The sequence below is a fragment of the Silene latifolia genome, chromosome Y (assembly GCF_048544455.1).
Source record: "Silene latifolia isolate original U9 population chromosome Y, ASM4854445v1, whole genome shotgun sequence".
In the NCBI taxonomy this organism is placed as follows: Eukaryota; Viridiplantae; Streptophyta; class Magnoliopsida; order Caryophyllales; family Caryophyllaceae; genus Silene; species Silene latifolia.
Window position 1 is genome coordinate 250,117,479 of NC_133538.1, and position 19,289 is coordinate 250,136,767.

The 19,289-nt window shown below is 37.9% G+C and overlaps 1 protein-coding gene across 1 annotated transcript; it reads right to left on the bottom strand.

Annotated features, from left to right (window-relative positions):
* Positions 1–13,601: 13,601 nt before the first annotated feature.
* LOC141630428 (uncharacterized) lies at positions 13,602–15,332 on the bottom strand. Its single transcript, XM_074443249.1, has one exon. The coding sequence runs from the start codon at positions 15,330–15,332 to the stop codon at positions 13,602–13,604; it is 1,731 nt and encodes a 576-aa protein (XP_074299350.1).
* Between the last annotated feature and the right edge of the window lie 3,957 nt (positions 15,333–19,289).

A 19,289-nucleotide genomic window follows, 5' to 3' on the forward strand; every position in this document is an offset into this window, starting at 1 on the left:
GATGGGTGACCGCAGCCCATCCCCACCTAGTCCGCTCATCAACGAGCGACTAACAATCCCCTCGTCCCTTAATGTGCACATCCCCTTCCGTGGCGGGTTCCACGGAGGGCGAACCAGGGTGTGAAGCCACTCCCGCAAGTGACTCCACCACAATCACAATCACATGACATCACAACCATCTCAATCCCCTCACACCGACATCGTCACAACAATCTCCCTACTCCGATGATCAACAGATAACAATAATCACAACAAACATGTCTTACAAAGAACAAGAACCGAGTAGGAAACCCTACCTTTTCGCAACCGCTTACGCCGCAATCAACCATACAAATGCATAACAAATATCACATCGTCACCTACAACAATAATCACATAATACAATTACACATTGCACAATCCCATTTTCCCCAATTCCATATATACAGTAACCCCAAAAGAATACAAATGACAAGGGAATGAAACTTACCAACAGTAGAATAAGAGACTACACGCAAGGATCATGACGATTTGCACACCCAACGAGATTAGAGGATGATTAGGGAGTGATTAGGGAGAGATCGTAGAATGATTAGGGTTGGAAGTGATGTTTTTAGAAACTGACGTCGAATATAAAATAACCCTAACATTCCCTAATCAAACCGATAAAATAACATTCGCCAGACCGGATACTCGGTCGAGTAAAGCTATACTCGGTCGAGTATCATCTACTCGGTCGAGTATTCTCCATACTCGGCCGAGTATTACTCTCAGCAAGACCAAAAAAGACTCCTAATTAACACTACTCGGCCGAGTAGGCTCTACTCGGTCGAGTATACAACTTAACAAAATCCGTAGTGTTACAATCTTCCCCCTTAAAAGAACTTCGTCCCAAGTTCCAACCCAACCTATAAAACATGGAACATCTAACACTAACTCCACAAACCACTCTTCCTTCCACAACATGGCTCACGATATCGTCTCCACTATAGCATAGGCTCCCAATACTGACTCCATAACATTACCCAATAACCACAATATAATGTTGCCAACCTTGTATCACTTTCATAACACTCAATAGCACTCAATCCACAAAAGAAGATCAACCATCAAAACGGAATGTTACATTCTACCATCCTTAAAACGAAATTCGTCCTCGAAGTTTACTCAAACACATAAACATCCTCTTCCAACTGTCAAAACTATCGGACTCATAATCATCATCATTCAACTGTCAACACTATTGAAATATTCTCTCATTCCTAAGCATCGAACTACTACAAGCACGGTCATGACCTTTAATTAAATCAACACAAATATCCGTCCTTTATGCTACACCAACACTCTACTTCCAAATATACTACGACATGCACAATCCTCAAACGCTCTTTGCCGCATGCTACTCCTCTTAAAACATATGTTACGTCCTCGTAACTCACTAATACTAGATCCTCAGCTATATCCTCTCATTATCTTCATCACCACCACATATCAAAGATAACCTCCTATACCCTCACACCTATAACCATTCCTATTTCCAAGGCTCTCTTACTTAAACAGTTCTCATACCTCAACTCATTCTGCACTCCATCTAGCCAATACCACAAAATCCTGATCATAACAAACACTCTAACTCTTCCACATTACCGCAACACGACATACCTCTCTATATAAACTATATAAAACTCTTATCGCCAAAAGCATAACTCACGATCCACACTTGTTACGTACAGTCACACTAGATCCTCAAGTTCCTTTCTTTCATTACCGCAAGACTCATACATAACTTAACACGACACTAATTACCCAACACCCTACACTCACTGTCTCAACAAAGGATTATGAACCACCTGCATATATCAGATCATTACCACACATGTTCTACGAATCACTTGCCATTACCACGTCTACCAAGGCCTCATCTAGAACAAGATCAAAATTACTGTAACAACCTATCCCAACTATGTCCCATCAACAGAATATCACTATACCATGACAACAACGAAAACATATACAACTCTCTTTCATATCATACTCTACCCTCATTCCCAAACTGAAACTGGTAAGACACATCAACAAACAAAACAACAGTCTACATGTCTAACCAAAACTCACAAGAAATAACAGCAACAAAACAACAATCTGTGCATAACTGGTCTGTACTTTTGAAACTCAAATCGTAACCACCTCGTATACTCCACCACAACCGGTGACGGCATCGCAACACCGCCACCAACAGCCGCACCGCAGCGCGAAAATGCCCGCATCACAACACGAAGTACCGTGCCCGGATCACCACCCGAGGCACAACAACCACATCGATAAACATTACACCCACATATAATTTCCACAAACACTGACTCAGTATAATTCTCCGGACAAGAAAACTTACTTAAAACTGCTTTACTCGATCGTAACACAACATTTTATACGGAATAGACATACAAGAATCTCATGCATATCATCCATACCTTTTCACGGAATAAAATATGTATCATCAATACACATACGATTTTAACTATCCATGCCAGATCAATCAAATTATTACTTTTTGAACCTTATTCCATTAGATTGTTGTACCCAAGTAACCCAACATATATAACATTCATATAACAACTTTATGACTATCACACCATACCGCTTCTCGTGAGGTCAGAACCTCACACAAACATTTATACACATCATAGACCCATAACCACATCCAACTAGTCAATCCTGATCACGTAAGTTACCACTTGACAAAAGTTACCTCTCACCCGAGCTTAACTCGTACACCCCTCATAACATATTCTCCCACTCGCATAACCATCACCCCCTGCCAAGTGTAACCATACCATTAATACTCAACTACTAACAACCGCCTCATATAACCACATCTTATACTCTCTCACAACCATACATATCAATCTGGTCTCTACAAAATCAACCTCATTAGAACAACTAGCTTCCCTAAAGTAACATCATCCTCAACCACTAGTGACAATACTATGACACCAACATCCTTCATGTGACTACTCTCTTACTATCACTTCTTAATATCACAATCCGTTTTCTCTCTTTGGTTATCATCCCAAATAACAAACATCCAATCCATCAACACAATTTACCTCAACATTATTCCCAATTCTATCCTTTATCATATCGTTACCTAACTCTCCACCAAAATCTCGGATCGTGCAAACACTCTACAAGCTCCTTATTCCCTTAATACCTCGAAACCCACGGCTAACATGTCGTCATGTTCTCCTATATAACCATTAACTCACACCCTCTAGTGAGGCTATCGTACATTTCCATAATTTCCTACCTTCATGCTCCTTAACTCCGGTCAACGTTCTCTCAACTTCCATCCATCCATCTTTCCCCCTTTTTACTCAATGATACCAATTAATAATTCATCTCCTTTCTCTTTCTACCAAATTTTTTTAGTAAACTGTTTATTTTCCCATAGCTCCACAACTCTAATTCCATTAATTCATATCAATATCTTATCATTCTTCTTATCATTTATCCTCTCTCATCTTGTTTCTCACTCACCCTTGTCACCATCAACTCCACACTCTGATTACTATTCAACTAGTCGTATCTCCCTTTCGTATCTCTAGAAAACCAAAAATTAATCTCATACCGTTAATCGCCCAAAGAATTACACACTAGGCTCACCTCTTGATATTCCAAATTCCCAAACTTGGTCAGTATCTACAAATCCACGTCGCGACATAACTCTATCTAAGTTCACTATATATCCCTCTTCTCCATCCCTCCAAAGCAACCTTTCATTACATATATCCTTAAGCAACACAATGCTAACCGTCTCCCTCTATAAGTCCTTGCACATCCCGAAATGTCACTATTCGTATCCCTCATCTCAATCTTTCATTCTCACGTTTCTTTAAACTCACATTACTTTTGCCCATATATACTTACTTTTATATTACTCAACACACGACTATATCACTCACCATATCTCACGAAACATGCTATTTACCTCGACTAGCTCATCATTCTTCCCTTTCCTTTTTCCACTATTTCTCACAACCACATTAACACATGTCTTCCTTATCCAACACTTATCTCTCATAAGCCGACATTCTCCCTATCATAGCATTTGGTAACTTACTTATCAAGACCGTCGCATATATAAAAGAATACTTTAAGACTCAAAACATACATGTGTATATACCCTACGACTCAAAACAATGTAAAGACATAGCCACCGGCTCAAAACAAAAGTAAGAACATAGCCACCGACTCAATGTGGCCGCCCAATGAGGTACTCAGTCGAGTACATAACATACTAAGTCGAGTACAAGGTACTCGGTCGAGCAACTATATTACACGGTCGAGTTTTGGACTCCAGAAGCAAACTCAATTGTCGCAGAAGGATTACTCGGTCGAGTATTGGGCATACTCGGCCGAGTAGACCTTACTCGGTCGAGTATGAGACTACTCGGCCGAGTTCACGACTCCAGACGCTAAACAGTATTATCACAGAGAGATTACTCGGCCGAATACGGAATACTCGGTCGAGTATAAAAGATACTCGGCCGAGTAGGGACTACTCGGTCGAGTATATCAGCAGATTCTCAGACCGTCCAGTTTTCGTAAAACAGTCATATCTCACTCGTTACTTGGTCATTTTGGGCGTGTGACCTATCGTTAGAATCGTAAGAGGACAAGCTATCACCTCAACTTGGAATCACAGCAATATCATTTCTAGAACTCGACTTATGACAGTTTTAAGACAACCCTTCCAAACATCGGTTTGTATACAACTCAAAATTCCTTAACAAAACAACTTAAACATGCATAAAACAAATAATAACGACCCAATACTTCTAAAAACCAGTACAGAGGTGAACTTTTATCATACCCACATGAAAATTAAACACGACATTCATATGCATAGGCGCATGACCTTAATCACATGCTACTACCAACAACCAAACATTAACATTATCATGATTATGTACCCATGTACCACTACTCTTTTGAAAGCCACATAATAAACACTTAACATGCCAACATATTTCATACCAAATCCGTTTCAACAAGTTTCACCATGTCTTAAACATGTTTCCACACATCTCACTTCCTTTCACATGATTCAACCATTCAAGTTCCACATGCCACACACACGCATCGAAAAGACTCACAACAAATTCCCCCTGGTGACCGGCTTGAGATTGTGAGGGCCATAGTGCGACTTCGGGACGTCTCCCAAGTCTTTGCGGTAGCTCCAAACAACTCTCCCGGGTTCATTTTATTTAGACTCTCTAAGTTCATTGAGTTCATTAGTTTTAGGTGCCGGAATCGTCGACTCTGATACCACTTTGTAACACCCGCTCATACCAAGGTACCTTACCAGGACTACCCCAGCATGAAAGGTTGTTACCATCTCGGTTGCCCGAGGTTAGTATATATCAAAAGCAACAGTCCAAACACATTTATTAATGTACGTAATTATAAAAGTTACATAGTCTCCAAAATCTAATAAACGAATTATCCAAATGGCAACAACTACCAAAACAATAACTAAGGCTCGTGATGGTGTCAGCTAATCCAGCGTGGTGACTCTCCCATGAATGCCCCAATCTCAATAAATGTATCACCTGTCACAATCTGCTCACCATCCCCGAATGGATCACCGCAGTTTTACAAAACAACAACACGGGGTCGAGTACTACTCAATCTATATAAGACAACAAACAATACAACCGGTGATCATCGATCTCACACAAGAATCGACCACACACCGAAGTGTGAAGCCGCTGATTACCCATCGCAACGGGTAATCCTCGCCGCCAGTGGGTGACCGCAGCCCATCCCCACCTAGTCCAGCTCATCAACGAGCGACTAACAATCCCTGTCCCTTAATGTGCACATCCCCTTCCGTGGCGGGTTCCACGGAGGGCGAACTAGGGTGTGAAGCCACTCCCGCAAGTGACTCCACCACAATCACAATCACATGACATCACAACCATCTCAATCCCCTCACACCGACATCGTCACAACAATCTCCCTACTCCGATGATCAACAGATAACAATAATCACAACAAACATGTCTTACAAAGAACAAGAACCGAGTAGGAAACCCTACCTTTTCGCAATCCGCTTACGCTGCAATCAACCATACAAATGCATAACAAATATCACATCGTCACCTACAACAATAATCACATAATACAATCACACATTGCACAATCCCATTTTCCCCAATTCCATATATACAGTAACCCCAAAAGAATACAAATGACAAGGGAATGAAACTTACCAACAGTAGAATAAGAGACTACACGCAAGGATCACGACGATTTGCACACCCAACGAGATTAGAGGATGATTAGGGAGTGATTAGGGAGAGATCGTAGAATGATTAGGGTTGGAAGTGATGTTTTTAGAAACTGACGTCGAATATAAAATAACCCTAACATTCCCTAATCAAACCGATAAAATAACATTCTCCAGACCGGATACTCGGTCGAGTAAAGCTATACTCGGTCGAGTATCATCTACTCGGTCGAGTATTCTCCATACTCGGCAGGTATTACTCGGCAGCACCAAAACAGACTCCACAATTAACACTACTCGGCCGAGTAGGCTCTACTCGGTCGAGTATACAACTTAACAAAATCCGTAGTGTTACAGTAAATGTTAGATTTACTCCTATTCATTACCAAACCAGAGGCTTTTGAGAAATATTCAAAGGAGTTAAGTAGAAATTTAATAGAGCGTATATCTCCTTTATAGAACATGATTAGATCATCTGTAAAACATAGGTGTGGTAATTTAGTTCTCTGACAAAGAGGGTGATATCTAAACTGTTTGTGCTGTTGAATAACCTCCAGTATCTTGCTTAGGTAATCCAGGCAAATAGTAAAAAAGAAGGGGGATAAGGGATCCCCCTGCCTTAGGCCTCTCTTTCATTTAAAGAATCAAAACACCTCCCCATTCAGAGCAATAGAGTAAGAAGGTGTTGACACACATTGCATTAGAAGCTTCACTATATGCCCAGGAAAACCAAGAGCAGTTAACATGTTTTCAACAAAAGGCCACTCCACTGAGTCATAGGCCTTCTGTAGATATAATTTCATCAAAACCCTAGGTGAGCATGTTTTCCTATGATATAATTTGATTAAGTCCTGGATAATTAGAATATTGCCCACTATATCTCTCCCTTTAATAAAGGTACTTTGGGAATGGCTTACAATATCTGGCTCATTATGTTGCATAGAACTTTTGATAAGCACTTGTACAGAGTGTTGCAGCAGACAATAGGCCTGAATAAAAAGGACTGTTTCAGGCATATCCACCTTGAATTAGGCACCAAAGTAATGATAGTATTGTTACATTGCTTTAAAAGGGAACCAGACTAGAACACACTCCTGATTGCATCACACACCTCTGGGCCAACTATCTGCCAAGCATCTTTAAAGAATTAACTACTAAACCCATCGGGTCCAGGAGCCTTGTTACCTGATATATCAAACATTGCTAACCTCACTTCCTCATCAGAAACATGAGCATTTAAAATAGAGAAATGCCTCTCAGTTAAGCACTTACGAGACCTTACCACCCCCATATTGATGTTAGAGACTGGGTGAGAAGTACCCAATAGAGAAATATAATACTCTTCAAATGCTCGTTTGATCTCTTCAGGTGTGGTACATAAATTGCCACTCATATCCCTAACCTGATAGACCCTATTTCTGACTCTTCTATTTTTAATGTGGGAATGGAAATATTTTGTATTATCATCCCCATGTTGGAGCCATTCACATTTTGCCTTCTGCCTTAGGAACAACTCACTGGCTTTAAGTAAAATCCCTAACTCCTCTGCACAAGATTTCTCAGCTGCACATAATTCCTCATTTAAAGGTTGATGAACAAGGAGCTCCTGAAAATGAACCAGGGCAAGTTCAGTGACATGAGTCAAGTTCTCAATGTCCCCAAATTGGTCCATGTTTAAGTTTTTAAGCTTCCATTTTAATACTTTCAATTTCTTTCTTATTCTGAACATAGGACTGCCAGAGATCTCATAACTTCACCCACTTATGACAATGTCATCAAAATCAGGTGCAAGGGACCACATGTTAAAATACTTGAAAGTTTTCCCCCTTGTATGGCTCTCCTCCTCAAACCTGACTAGGCATGGGCAATGATCAAACATCCCTTCAGGAAGGAAGTGAACATAGCTACCAGTGAAACAATCAATCCAATCAGCATTACAAAGAACTCTATCAATTCTATTGTAGACTTTAGATCCTACTTCATGTTTGTTATTCCATGTACAGAAAGATTCTTTAGCCTTTTGGTCATCCAAATTACAATCCTGCACCAACTTATTTTAAGTAGCAAAAGACTACAACTCATTTGTCCAAACTCATTAATTAACGTAATTTATTTTGTTGAATTACCACATTATAGTATAATAGGATTAAATTGATGAACCAAACAAAACCCGACCTAAACCCGACAAATTATCATAATATTTGTTAGGTTCATATACCTATTATTAGACTCTTATAATAGTGAACTAATTAACTTCTTAATTTGTGTTCTTTATATCTAATTCATGCATAACAAAATAAGAGATTTATAAGAAAAACAATATCCCTTACATTGTAAATTTTGGATTTATGGGCACAAGTAAGGTCTTCTACCTTCACTTATTCTTAAGCTATAATGAATATTAGGATGATCCTCCAAAATCTCAATGTAGAGATTCTCCTCTTGATTGCACCCAAGATTTAACCCTTATCACTACTAAATAATATTTGCTAGATATTTAATTAGTAGTCTACCTTAAAATTGATTACTAATACTCATATATTACACTAATAATATTAGTAATTTCTTTGAACAATTTAGATTGAATCTTCTCATATTTGTGGAGAAAGACAAGCTACAAAATGTGAGAGGAAAGTTGCATGTGTATATGATAAAATGAATGATACAAATAGGAGAAGAAAATCTCCTCTTATTCTACATGAAAACTGATGGAGGGGGGGAGCATATGCCAAGGGATGGCATCTTTTCTTTATGCTTTTTGTCTTCACAAGGAGTAGATGTGTAAGGGGACTAGACATATACTAGACTTGGGCTCTTTAACATGAAAGATGCTCCCACTGTTATCACATAACTTGTGATTAAATCATTTGTAGAGGGATTCACCCTTAATCCCTACGTTGACCATTTTACCACAATTTACTTAGATTCCTTTGTAGAATTTGCAATGCGCGAAACTAAAACACTTTTCTAGTCTCTTACTTCTTAGTTAATAAGAAATCCTAGGATTTCAACAAATCCCTTTTGGTTTGAAAACTAAAGTGTTTTTGGATCAGATATCCAAACATTCGGATCAGATTCGGATCGGATATCGAATCAGTTTGGATAATCGGATTTTTTGCTCTGCCCTAAATAAGGGCATCGAAGCTGAGGTAAACAATGGTGAACTAAAGTGCAGTAATGTGGTACTACCTCCCTCGCATCCGCTGTAAATAAAAGCTCCAGTTTTATGGTAATTTCATTGTTTTATTTTGTGATTTTCAATTGTATCTTGATTTTCGGTTAACCGGGCAAGTCTTCATCTTTTTCCTTTATCTTGCCATTTTTCCAGTTTCATTTGCTCTCTGCGTGCTTGATTGTTGCTTTGATTTAGTTTAGCTCATGGTGTAATTAGGTTAAACGCAGGGGCGGATCTAGGATTCAGAAGTAGGTTGGGCTAGGTTGACGTCGGCGATGGTTAGACATGTGAAACCGGCAATTCGTATAATTGGAGTAGCACATAGTGTAGCGATCTAGCTGTTAATGATGGCAAAGCTTTTTTTTGTTTTTTTGTTTGAAGAATTACAATATACTGTAAATCATTATCTTATAAAATTATCAATAAGTCTCTCTTTAGATGGATATATCCGTTTTAAGATTAAAATCGATCAAATATCATACAATTTGCATAAATAAGATAACTCTTTTGCTCATATCTAAGCATTTTATTTTGTAAATGGTATGATATTTGACCCGTCTTAAGCTTAAGACGAAGACAATGAAAATTTGTGTTAAAATATATGATTAAACAAAATGTATGCTTGTTTACAAATTTATTTTCAACACGAGTTTAACAACCATCATAACAAAAACAAAGACGTCCTATTATCTCCGTCTTTTTGAGATACAACAATTTTGTTTTCTCAAATAGCCCGGTGTCTCAAATTTGTTTAAAGTAATTTTAACAATGATCAAAGTATTATGTGCTCCGTTTTACTTCTCGTGTTAACAATATACCATGAATATTACTCCATTTTAAGATTTATTTATGATCAAATGCCGAACAATGTTAGGTATGGGAATTGAAGGCCCGCCACTGACAACAAAGAAAGAAATCCATCATGCAACTACTTCAACCAACTGAGCTACAACTGAAACAATGAATATTTAGACATGTAACTTATTTTTATTCTTAAAAATGGGTTGGGCTGAAGCCCAGGTAGCCTCCTATCTAGATCCACCCCTGATTAAAGGTTAATGGTTAATGGAGTTCTTTGCCCTTTGCTATCTTGATTGTTGTTGAATTTATTTAGCTACCATCTAAACCAAAAGCCTAAGCCAATTGTCGAAGCATAATCAAGGGTTTCATACTTCAATACATGCGCTCACTTGAATGCCCTTTGGGCTTTAAGAGTTGATAACATGCTGTCTGAAAATTATGACGGCCTATTATTATTTTCATAGGATCAATATTTTCTAATATCAAGTTTACTTTTATATTTGTATAAATTACTGCCAGATTCAAAATTGTCCTGATAAATGTTGAATATTGTAGAATATCAGAGAATATAGAAGTATAGAGAGATTATTGAGAGAATATGATGAATTGTATTATAAGTTGTTAATAATTCTGATGTACAAGTGCGGTATTTATAGTTACAAGAAACAACCTCTAACCAACTCTACTATGCTGACATGAGCAACTTAACTAACTAATTAACATCAGCATAATAGATTATAACAAACTTAGTATTATATCTAACATACCCCCCCTCAAGCTAGATTTGGCTAAGACATAATCCTAGCTTGTGAGAAAAATGCTGATGTTGTTCAGTGCCCAAGGCTTTTGTCATAATGTCTGCAATTTGCAAGCCAGTCCTGATATGAGTGGTGTATAAGAATCCTTCATCTTGCTTTTCCCGAACATAGTGACAGTCAATGCTCGAGTGCTTCGTCCGTTCATGGAATACAGGATTTGCTGAGATATGAATAGCTGACTTACTGTCACAGTGCAAAGGAATAGGCTTTGGAACTGATATCTTCAAATCACTTAATAATCTGTCAAGCCAAACTAACTCAGAGGTGGTGTAAGATAAACTCCTATATTCAGATTCAGCTGAACTTTTACTAATAGTAGGTTGCTTCTTAGTCTTCCAAGACACTAAAGACTCACCCAAAAATATACAGTAGTCACTGAGAGACCCGCAAGTGTACTGACATTAGCCCCAGTCAGCATCGCTGTATGCTGTTACAGTGAGATTTGATTGTGATTTATAAAAGAGTTATGCATTGATTGTGCCTTTCATATACTTGACAACATGTAAAGCTGCCTGTAGGTGAGGTTGCCTTGGTTGACTGACAAATTGGCTTAAATGCTAAACAGTATAGGATAAATCTGGCCTCGAGAGATTCAAGTATAGAAGTCTGCCTATAAGTCTTCTATACTGTTCAGGTTCTGCCAGTAATTCCCCATCATCTATAGATAGCTTGAGACCTTTTTGCAAGGGAAATGCTCCAGATGTACAATTCTCCATCTGCAAATCCTTGAGTATATCAATAATATATTTTCTTTGATTGATCATTATACCTAAATAATTTCTTGATATTTCCAATCCAAGAAAATATCTGAAGTGTCCCAAGTCGTTGATAGAATAGGCATCATGCAACTATTGTTTCACATTAGCTATCTCTTCTGGAGATGTACTAATAAATAGAATATCATCTACATACACCAGAAGGACTGTAAAAGGAGTTGTGTCTTCATTATATTTTGTAAATAATGAATAATCCTGCTTAGACTATTCATAGCCTAATTGCTGCAAGAATCTTGTCAATTCCTTATTCCACTGCCTTGAAGCTTGCTTGAGGCCATATAAGGACCTGTTGAGCTTACAGACTAATCCCTCACTATTTTCATAGCCTTCTGGAACTTTCATATAAACTTCCTCCTCTAGGAAACCATGCAAGAATGCATTGTTCACATCCAATTGAAACATAAGCCAGTTCTTAGAGGCTGCAACAGCTAATAAGGTCCTTACTGTTGTTAACTTGGCAACAGGAGAAAAGGTATGTTTAAAATCTTTATCCTTGACCTGATTAAAACATTTAGCAACTAATCGTGCTTTAAACCTTTCAACTGATCCATTTGGCTTATACTTTATCTTATACACCCATTTAGAACCAATGCCTTCTTTCCTTTGGGTAACTCAACTAATTCCCAAGTTTTGTTCTTCTCCAAAGCCTTAATTTCTTCCTGCATGGCTTCAACCCACCTCTTATCACTCTGAGCCTCTGAATATCTATAAGGCTCCTGTTCTTCCAAAACAGCAGCAAGTGAAGCAGTATACTCATGGTCATACTCATGTAACTGAGCTAACAAATCTGCTTGAAATGCTACTGAATTTGCAGATTTCTTATGTTGCACAGGTAACTTTTGGCTGCAATGATAATCCCTCAACCAAGAACTTACTTGTCTTGGTCTAGAGGATGTTCTGACTGGCTACTCGGGCTATTGAGTTATAGAAGTAGTGTTGTAGTCATGATTCTCAGGTGGTGTTAACCCACTTGGGAAAGAATGATCACTAGATAATATATTAGTTGATAAAGCTGGGTTCACCAATGTTGTGGCAGTGATCGCCATATCCTCAGTAGGCTTAGTATTATAATAGAATTCCTGCTCCTTAAAAACAATATCTCTACTAACAAATACCTTATGTAAATTTACATCATATAACCTATATCCTTTCTGATTATGGGGATACACTATAAAAATGCACTTTCTTGCTTTATTGCCAAATTTATCAGAAAAAGTAGGTGGCATTGTTGCATAACAAACACATCCAAATATTTTCAGATTATCATAAACAGGTTCATGACCAAAAATAAGTTGAAATGCAGTCAAATTGTGGAGAATGGGGGAGGGCATGAGATTTATAAGATAAGTAGTAGTCAGCACACAATCTCCCCAAAATTTGATAGGCAAATTAGCCTGAATTTTAAGTGCTCTAGCAGTCTCAAGGAGGTGTCTGTGTTTCCTTTCAACCCTCCCATTTTATTGTGGGGTGCCTACAATACTTGTCTGGTGAACAATGCCTTTGGCTTTAAACAACTCAGAACAATATTGCTGCAAGAATTCTGTACAATTATCTGATCTCACTGTCTTGACAGTCTTATTGAACTTAGTTAAAATATAGGCTAAGAAATCCCTAAACAACCCTGGTACTTGGTCTTTATTTTGGAATAATATGGTCCAAGTATTTCTAGAATAATCATCTAAGATAGTTAGGAAATATTTAGCTCCAGAAATAGATGGAACCTTGTAAGGTCCCCAAACATCAATGTGAAGAAGATCAAATCAAGCAGCTGCTATTTTATTACAAACAGAGAAAGGCAACCTATGATGCTTAGCAAGGATGCAAATATCACAATTAAAATCTTGTTTTATTACTGATTTCATACCAGGTACAAATTTCAACTTATTAACAGATAAGTGTCCCAACCTATTGTGCATCAAAGTAAAAGAAACAGCAGCTGCTATAGAATAAGTTGACTTATTTGTTACAGACTGTAATTTTGATTCTAGTACTTTAGTGACAAGATTTGAAATTTTATCAATGATGACTGACTGTTTGTGATCATGAAATCTATAAAGGTCAGCCACTCTTTGTCCCTTAGCAATCACATTTTTACTTGAATGGTCCGGAAAAACACAGTTAGTTGAATTGAATACAACAGAACAAGCATTGTGATCAATTAGTTTACTAACAGACATAAGATTCTGCTGAAAATCAGGTATATAAAAGACATTAAGCAATTTAATTCTATCTGTTATTCTTACTGTCCCTGTCTTATTTACTAACTTAACTGAACCATCAGGTAAGCCAACCTGAATGGGTTTTAAAAGATCAGCAACATCTGTCAAAATGTTTAAGTTATAGGTCATATGATCTGATTCTCCTGTGTCTATAATCCAATCATTTAGCAAATATGACTTATGAATAGCAGAAACGTATGAAGGAATTATACCTGCAAATTGCGAGGAAAAAAGGCCAGGTTGCTGATCAGAAATCCTTTGAAGGACCTGATCAACAACAAAATTGATAATTCCATTTAAGACATCTGTAGAAATGCCAGAAGAGGACCAAGTATGAGATGTATTTGCTGAACACCCAACAGAAGCAGATATCAGCACTTCATCATCTAGAGGTGAATCAAACCCAAGAACATCAGCTGCATTAGCAACTTTCTTGGAAGGACCAGCATTCCCAGATTGAAAATTAGTAGTCTTGCTCTTTCCTTTTCCCTTGTCATTTGGAAAACCTTTAATCACAGAGCAATTAAGAAGCCTGCTATGAATGCTGACAAATATTGTGATCACTGTGAAAGGAAGGGGTATACAAGTGGCCCTTGTATGCCCCTTCCTTTCACAGTGATCATAATATTTGTCAGCATTCATAGCAGGCTTCTTCTGATCTGGAACTTTAAAACTTGCATATGCACTTGCTTCAGAGATTGTATTAACAGATTCAGTGATCTGTTTCTGTCTTTCAATATTTTGCAAGAAACCGAGGGATTTGTTGATACTGGGTAAAGGATCCATAGACAAGATTTGAGACCTAACAGTATCATATCCCCCATTTAAACCCATTAAAAATTGTATGAGCTTTGCTGTATTTTCTCTGTCAATGATCTTTTTGAGCAAAGAGCATGTGCACTGATCAATTTTCCCACAAGAGAAAAGTGGTAAAGGATCCAATCCATCCAAAGTCTCCCAGAGATTCTTCATTTTCCCATAATAATCTACTAAGGATGAGTTATCCTGTGCTACTCCCTCTAACTCCTTCTTCAATTGGTAAACCTCTAATGCACTAGCCTGTCCGTACCTCTCAAGCAACTCTGACCATAATTCTTTTGCAGAATTAACATATTTTATGCTATCCTTGATAGAAGGAACAAAAGAATTTAAGATCCATTGTCTAACCATAAAATCACAGCGAACCCACTGACTATGCTTCTTATCAGTTTTAGGTGGTTTAATGGATGTTCCAACAACAAAAGAATCTTTATTCTTAGAGGCTAAGGCCATAAAAGCCTCCCTTCTCCATCCCAAGAAATCATGACCCCCAAAAAAGACTCGTAACCAGACTCGCAGTGGGTTGATCAGACTGGGATAGAAATAATGGATCATCGAAATATTCATAAGAAGAACTAGAAGAAACAGTGATATCAGGCATGATGATTGTAGTAAGAAAAACAAAGATAAGCAACAAATTGTAGCGGAAGCGATTGAATTAAGTATGGAAATCAACTTGATACCTCGTAATCTTGATTGATGAAAGAACTGAAATAAATAACCCAGAAAGAAAAAACCAGTATGAAGATACGGAGAACTTCAATCAAGATGATGATGAAGATCAAGCGTGTAACAAACCCAGAAAAGTTAATACCACTGATACCATGTAGAATATCAGAGAATATAGAAGTATAGAGAGATTATTGAGAGTATGATGAATTGTATTATAAGTTGTTAATAATTTTGATGTACAAGTGAGGTATTAATAGTTACAATGTAACAATCTCTAACCAACTCTACTATGCTGACATAAGCAACTTAACTAACATCAGCATAACAGATTATAACTAACTTAGTATTATATCTAACAAATATAATTCAAAAATGAACAGTAGGATGCATTACCCTCTATGAGTTTACGGTAGTCGGTAGTCTCCCCAGTAATTAAAAAGGAACTGTTTTATACGCCCTCTGTCTCAATCATTTGCTTAACTTTGATTAAAATACCACTCACAAAGAACATAAAAGATAAACAAATGACCGTCACAGAGGGGGTAATTTGGATTAACAATCAGAGGTTAAAATATATAATTTGAAGAGGGTTGATCAATATTATAAACAAGGGGAGATAAACAGCTTGCTTAACAGCATGTCAGTAAGTGATTCTTAGTTGATCAATGTTATAGACACTCGGAGATCAATTTGTAATTCTATATTCCTCAATCATTTTTGTCTATTTGCCAGATTTGTTCAAAACAATGGAAACGTTATCTTCACGTAGAAGGTCTAATTTGAAGAGGGTTGATCGGATCAGTGGGCTACCCGACCATCTGTTGTATCGCATTTTAGCATTTCTTCCTACTAGATCTGCCATGGCTACTAGTGTGTTATCTCGGAGATGGGAGTATGTCTGGACTGGTGTACCTGTTCTTGTATTCACTTATGATCCAGATGACATTGCATATAATTCTTTACAGATTCCCGTCACACAATACCAATCTTTGAAGCACTATATGAACAGAGTACTGCTTCAGAATAGTGCACCATGCTTAGAATAGTGGATTTTGCTGTCCTCGTCGATATGAAAGACAAAGACCGACATGAGTGGTATAAGGTGTTATCGAGACGTTCGGTTAAGGAACTGAACCTATTCTATGCTCAATCCAAGACTTTATTTATAATGTTGTTGCTGGATGGTACACTAGGAGAACACCTTGTTGCTTTAAGATTACAATGTGTTGACTGTGATGATATAAATGTTGTCTTTACTTCCATGGTACATCTTCCAAGGCTAGAGAAAATCCACCTACAGCGTGTCGAAGTTAGTGATGACAATGAGCCTCTAAGGTCTCTAATTCCTGCTTCTCCTCGCCTTTGGGAACTTAGTATTCTTGATCATAGTGGTGAAATTAATTTCTGTTGCTCGACTTTAAAGATTCTAAAGTTGTCCATAGCAGGATTTACTTCGGGCAGCATAGGAGTACCAAACTTGGAGTACTTTGAACTTATTTACTTAGATGACATTGACGAAATTGACTGGTATCATTTGATAATGACTGATGATATGTAACTTTTGGCTGAAGCAAAGGTTAACTGTTGTATGAAATTAGTTGTGTGGGGTGATCTTTTTCAAACACTACGACATGTAATCAAGCTCAATGTCTCTATATGCCCTATCGACGTGAGTAATTATGCGTACATTAATATATGAATTATTTCTTAGAAGATTATCTGCATTACTATTTTAGGTACTTTTGTTTGGATAGTGGGGGAGAAAAGGGGTGAGTTCTTGCTTTAAACTAGTGGTAGCTATTAACTCAGTTCAGCAGCGTGATTTGCAGGAAAGCTGTGATCAGCCGGAGAACACAACAGTGCATCTCAAGCTTCCATATTTCAATAGGTTAAAATGTTTAGGAATCCACTGTATTTAAGAGCATTGTATACTACAAACAAGAATGTTGCTGATGCATATGCCTAATTATGTGTCCTTGATAATGCACATGGTTGGTATCGTCTTTCTAATGAGTTCTTGCTTTAATAATGTTTCCTTAATGCTCACTTTGTATCTACCATAGTAACAACATTACCACAGTGCCTCAAAGAATCTAGCCAATAGCAGGCTGTGGGCAGGTAGATGTACTCAGGCTTATACTAGTGTTTACGTCTTTACGGCATATTAAGGCTGTTTTTAGATGACCAGTAACAAACATTGTATTGTGCGTGGACGAATATTGCTTTATTGCTTCACAACAAATGAAGCACAAAATACTAATAATTTGGATCCATTGGGGATGGTGCTTTTATAATGTTTCTCTCTTACCTAATTTTATATAATGTTTGACAAAAAAAAGCTTCAACTTCACACTGATTTCCATTTCTTTTGCTAGCTTTCGTCATGGAGCAGACACGTTGACGAACTGGAGGGTTGGCCTGAGGTTGATTCTTTAGGTTTGGGGTTACATGTTGAATATATAGAAATTTATGGTTTTGGCATGAATAAACTCATTAGTGTTAAGGGTCTTAATTAACAGAAAAGCTCTCCTCTTTCTCTCTCTCTCTCTCTCTCTCTCTCTCTCTATATATATATACAGAAAACCCTAGATCTTCCCAATCGTGAAACTGCCGCATCGCCCTTCCACCCACCGTCCCACTTGAGTCTCACCCTATCGCCGGAGATGGGGCCGTCTTTCAAAGCCCTGCCTTAAAGCCCCATCTCCGGCGATCCCTCACTCTCACTCTTCTCTAATTAACTAGAATACCCGTTTTATTTCCCCTTTTTTCCTCTTCGTGGTTCAATTGGTCTTCACGATTGACTGTGGTCGTTGGCTGTTGCGGCTCACCACCCTCTTCTTTGTTCATCCTCTTCTCTGATTAGGCTTTCGTTGGTCTTGCTTACGTCGTGGTGGGTGTTTCCCTTATCCCAGGTTTGTTGTTCGATCTAAAGGAGTCTAATGTAGGTTTTCTTGCTTGTGGTCCGAAAGGACTGAGGCACTATGGTGCAGCTTTTCGTGGATCTGGTTTGGCAGATTATCTGAATTTTGAATCTTTCAGTTTCACCTGGTGATTGATTCCATCTCCGTCTCGTTTTTTCCTGTTTGACTACTGAAGGTTTTATAAGGCCTGATTTCTCAACTTGAAGCTTGTACTGTTTTTGGTTTTTTGTCCGACACCCATCGGCCATAACGTTCTGATGTGGTACGATGAGCTGATTTTCAGAATTTACGATTCTCGTTTTGGTTTTCTGATTCCTGAAACATAATTCCCTTGTGTTTATGAGTTGTAAAGTCATTGTGTGTGTAAGGGTTACAAGTGTGATTTGGTGTATTAATAACAGCGGGTTAGTGTTGAAGAGTGTAGGGTGGTGCTGCTGGAGTTTGGGTGTTGGTAGTCTGGGTTTTTAGAAGAGTGGGCTTTGGGTGGACTCGGGATGGGTGTTTACGGTGGTGAGGGTTAAGGTCAGGTGCGGTGATTTTTTTCTGAAATCTTTTGTGCGAAACTCTTGTTTATAAGTTCTTTAACTGGTTTTCATTTTTTCATAATAATATACTCTTAAAAGAGTACTTGATTTAGTTTTCACCTCTTAAAGGTGTTCTATCTTAACTTTTTGAGTTCGGGTTGTTTTATGAAAAGTTATGGCTACCATTTCTATTGATGAAATTTTTCTAAAGCATTTTGTTATTGCTCATGGAAATGGTGAGTTCAAGGAGGATGACTGGTTAATGTTTAGTTCTTTCTTACCAATGGAAGAAC

Coding starts and splice junctions, on each gene's coding strand:
- LOC141630428 (XM_074443249.1), bottom strand. CDS start 15,332: ATGGCCTTAGCCTCTAAGAATAAAGATTCTTTTGTTGTTGGAACATCC.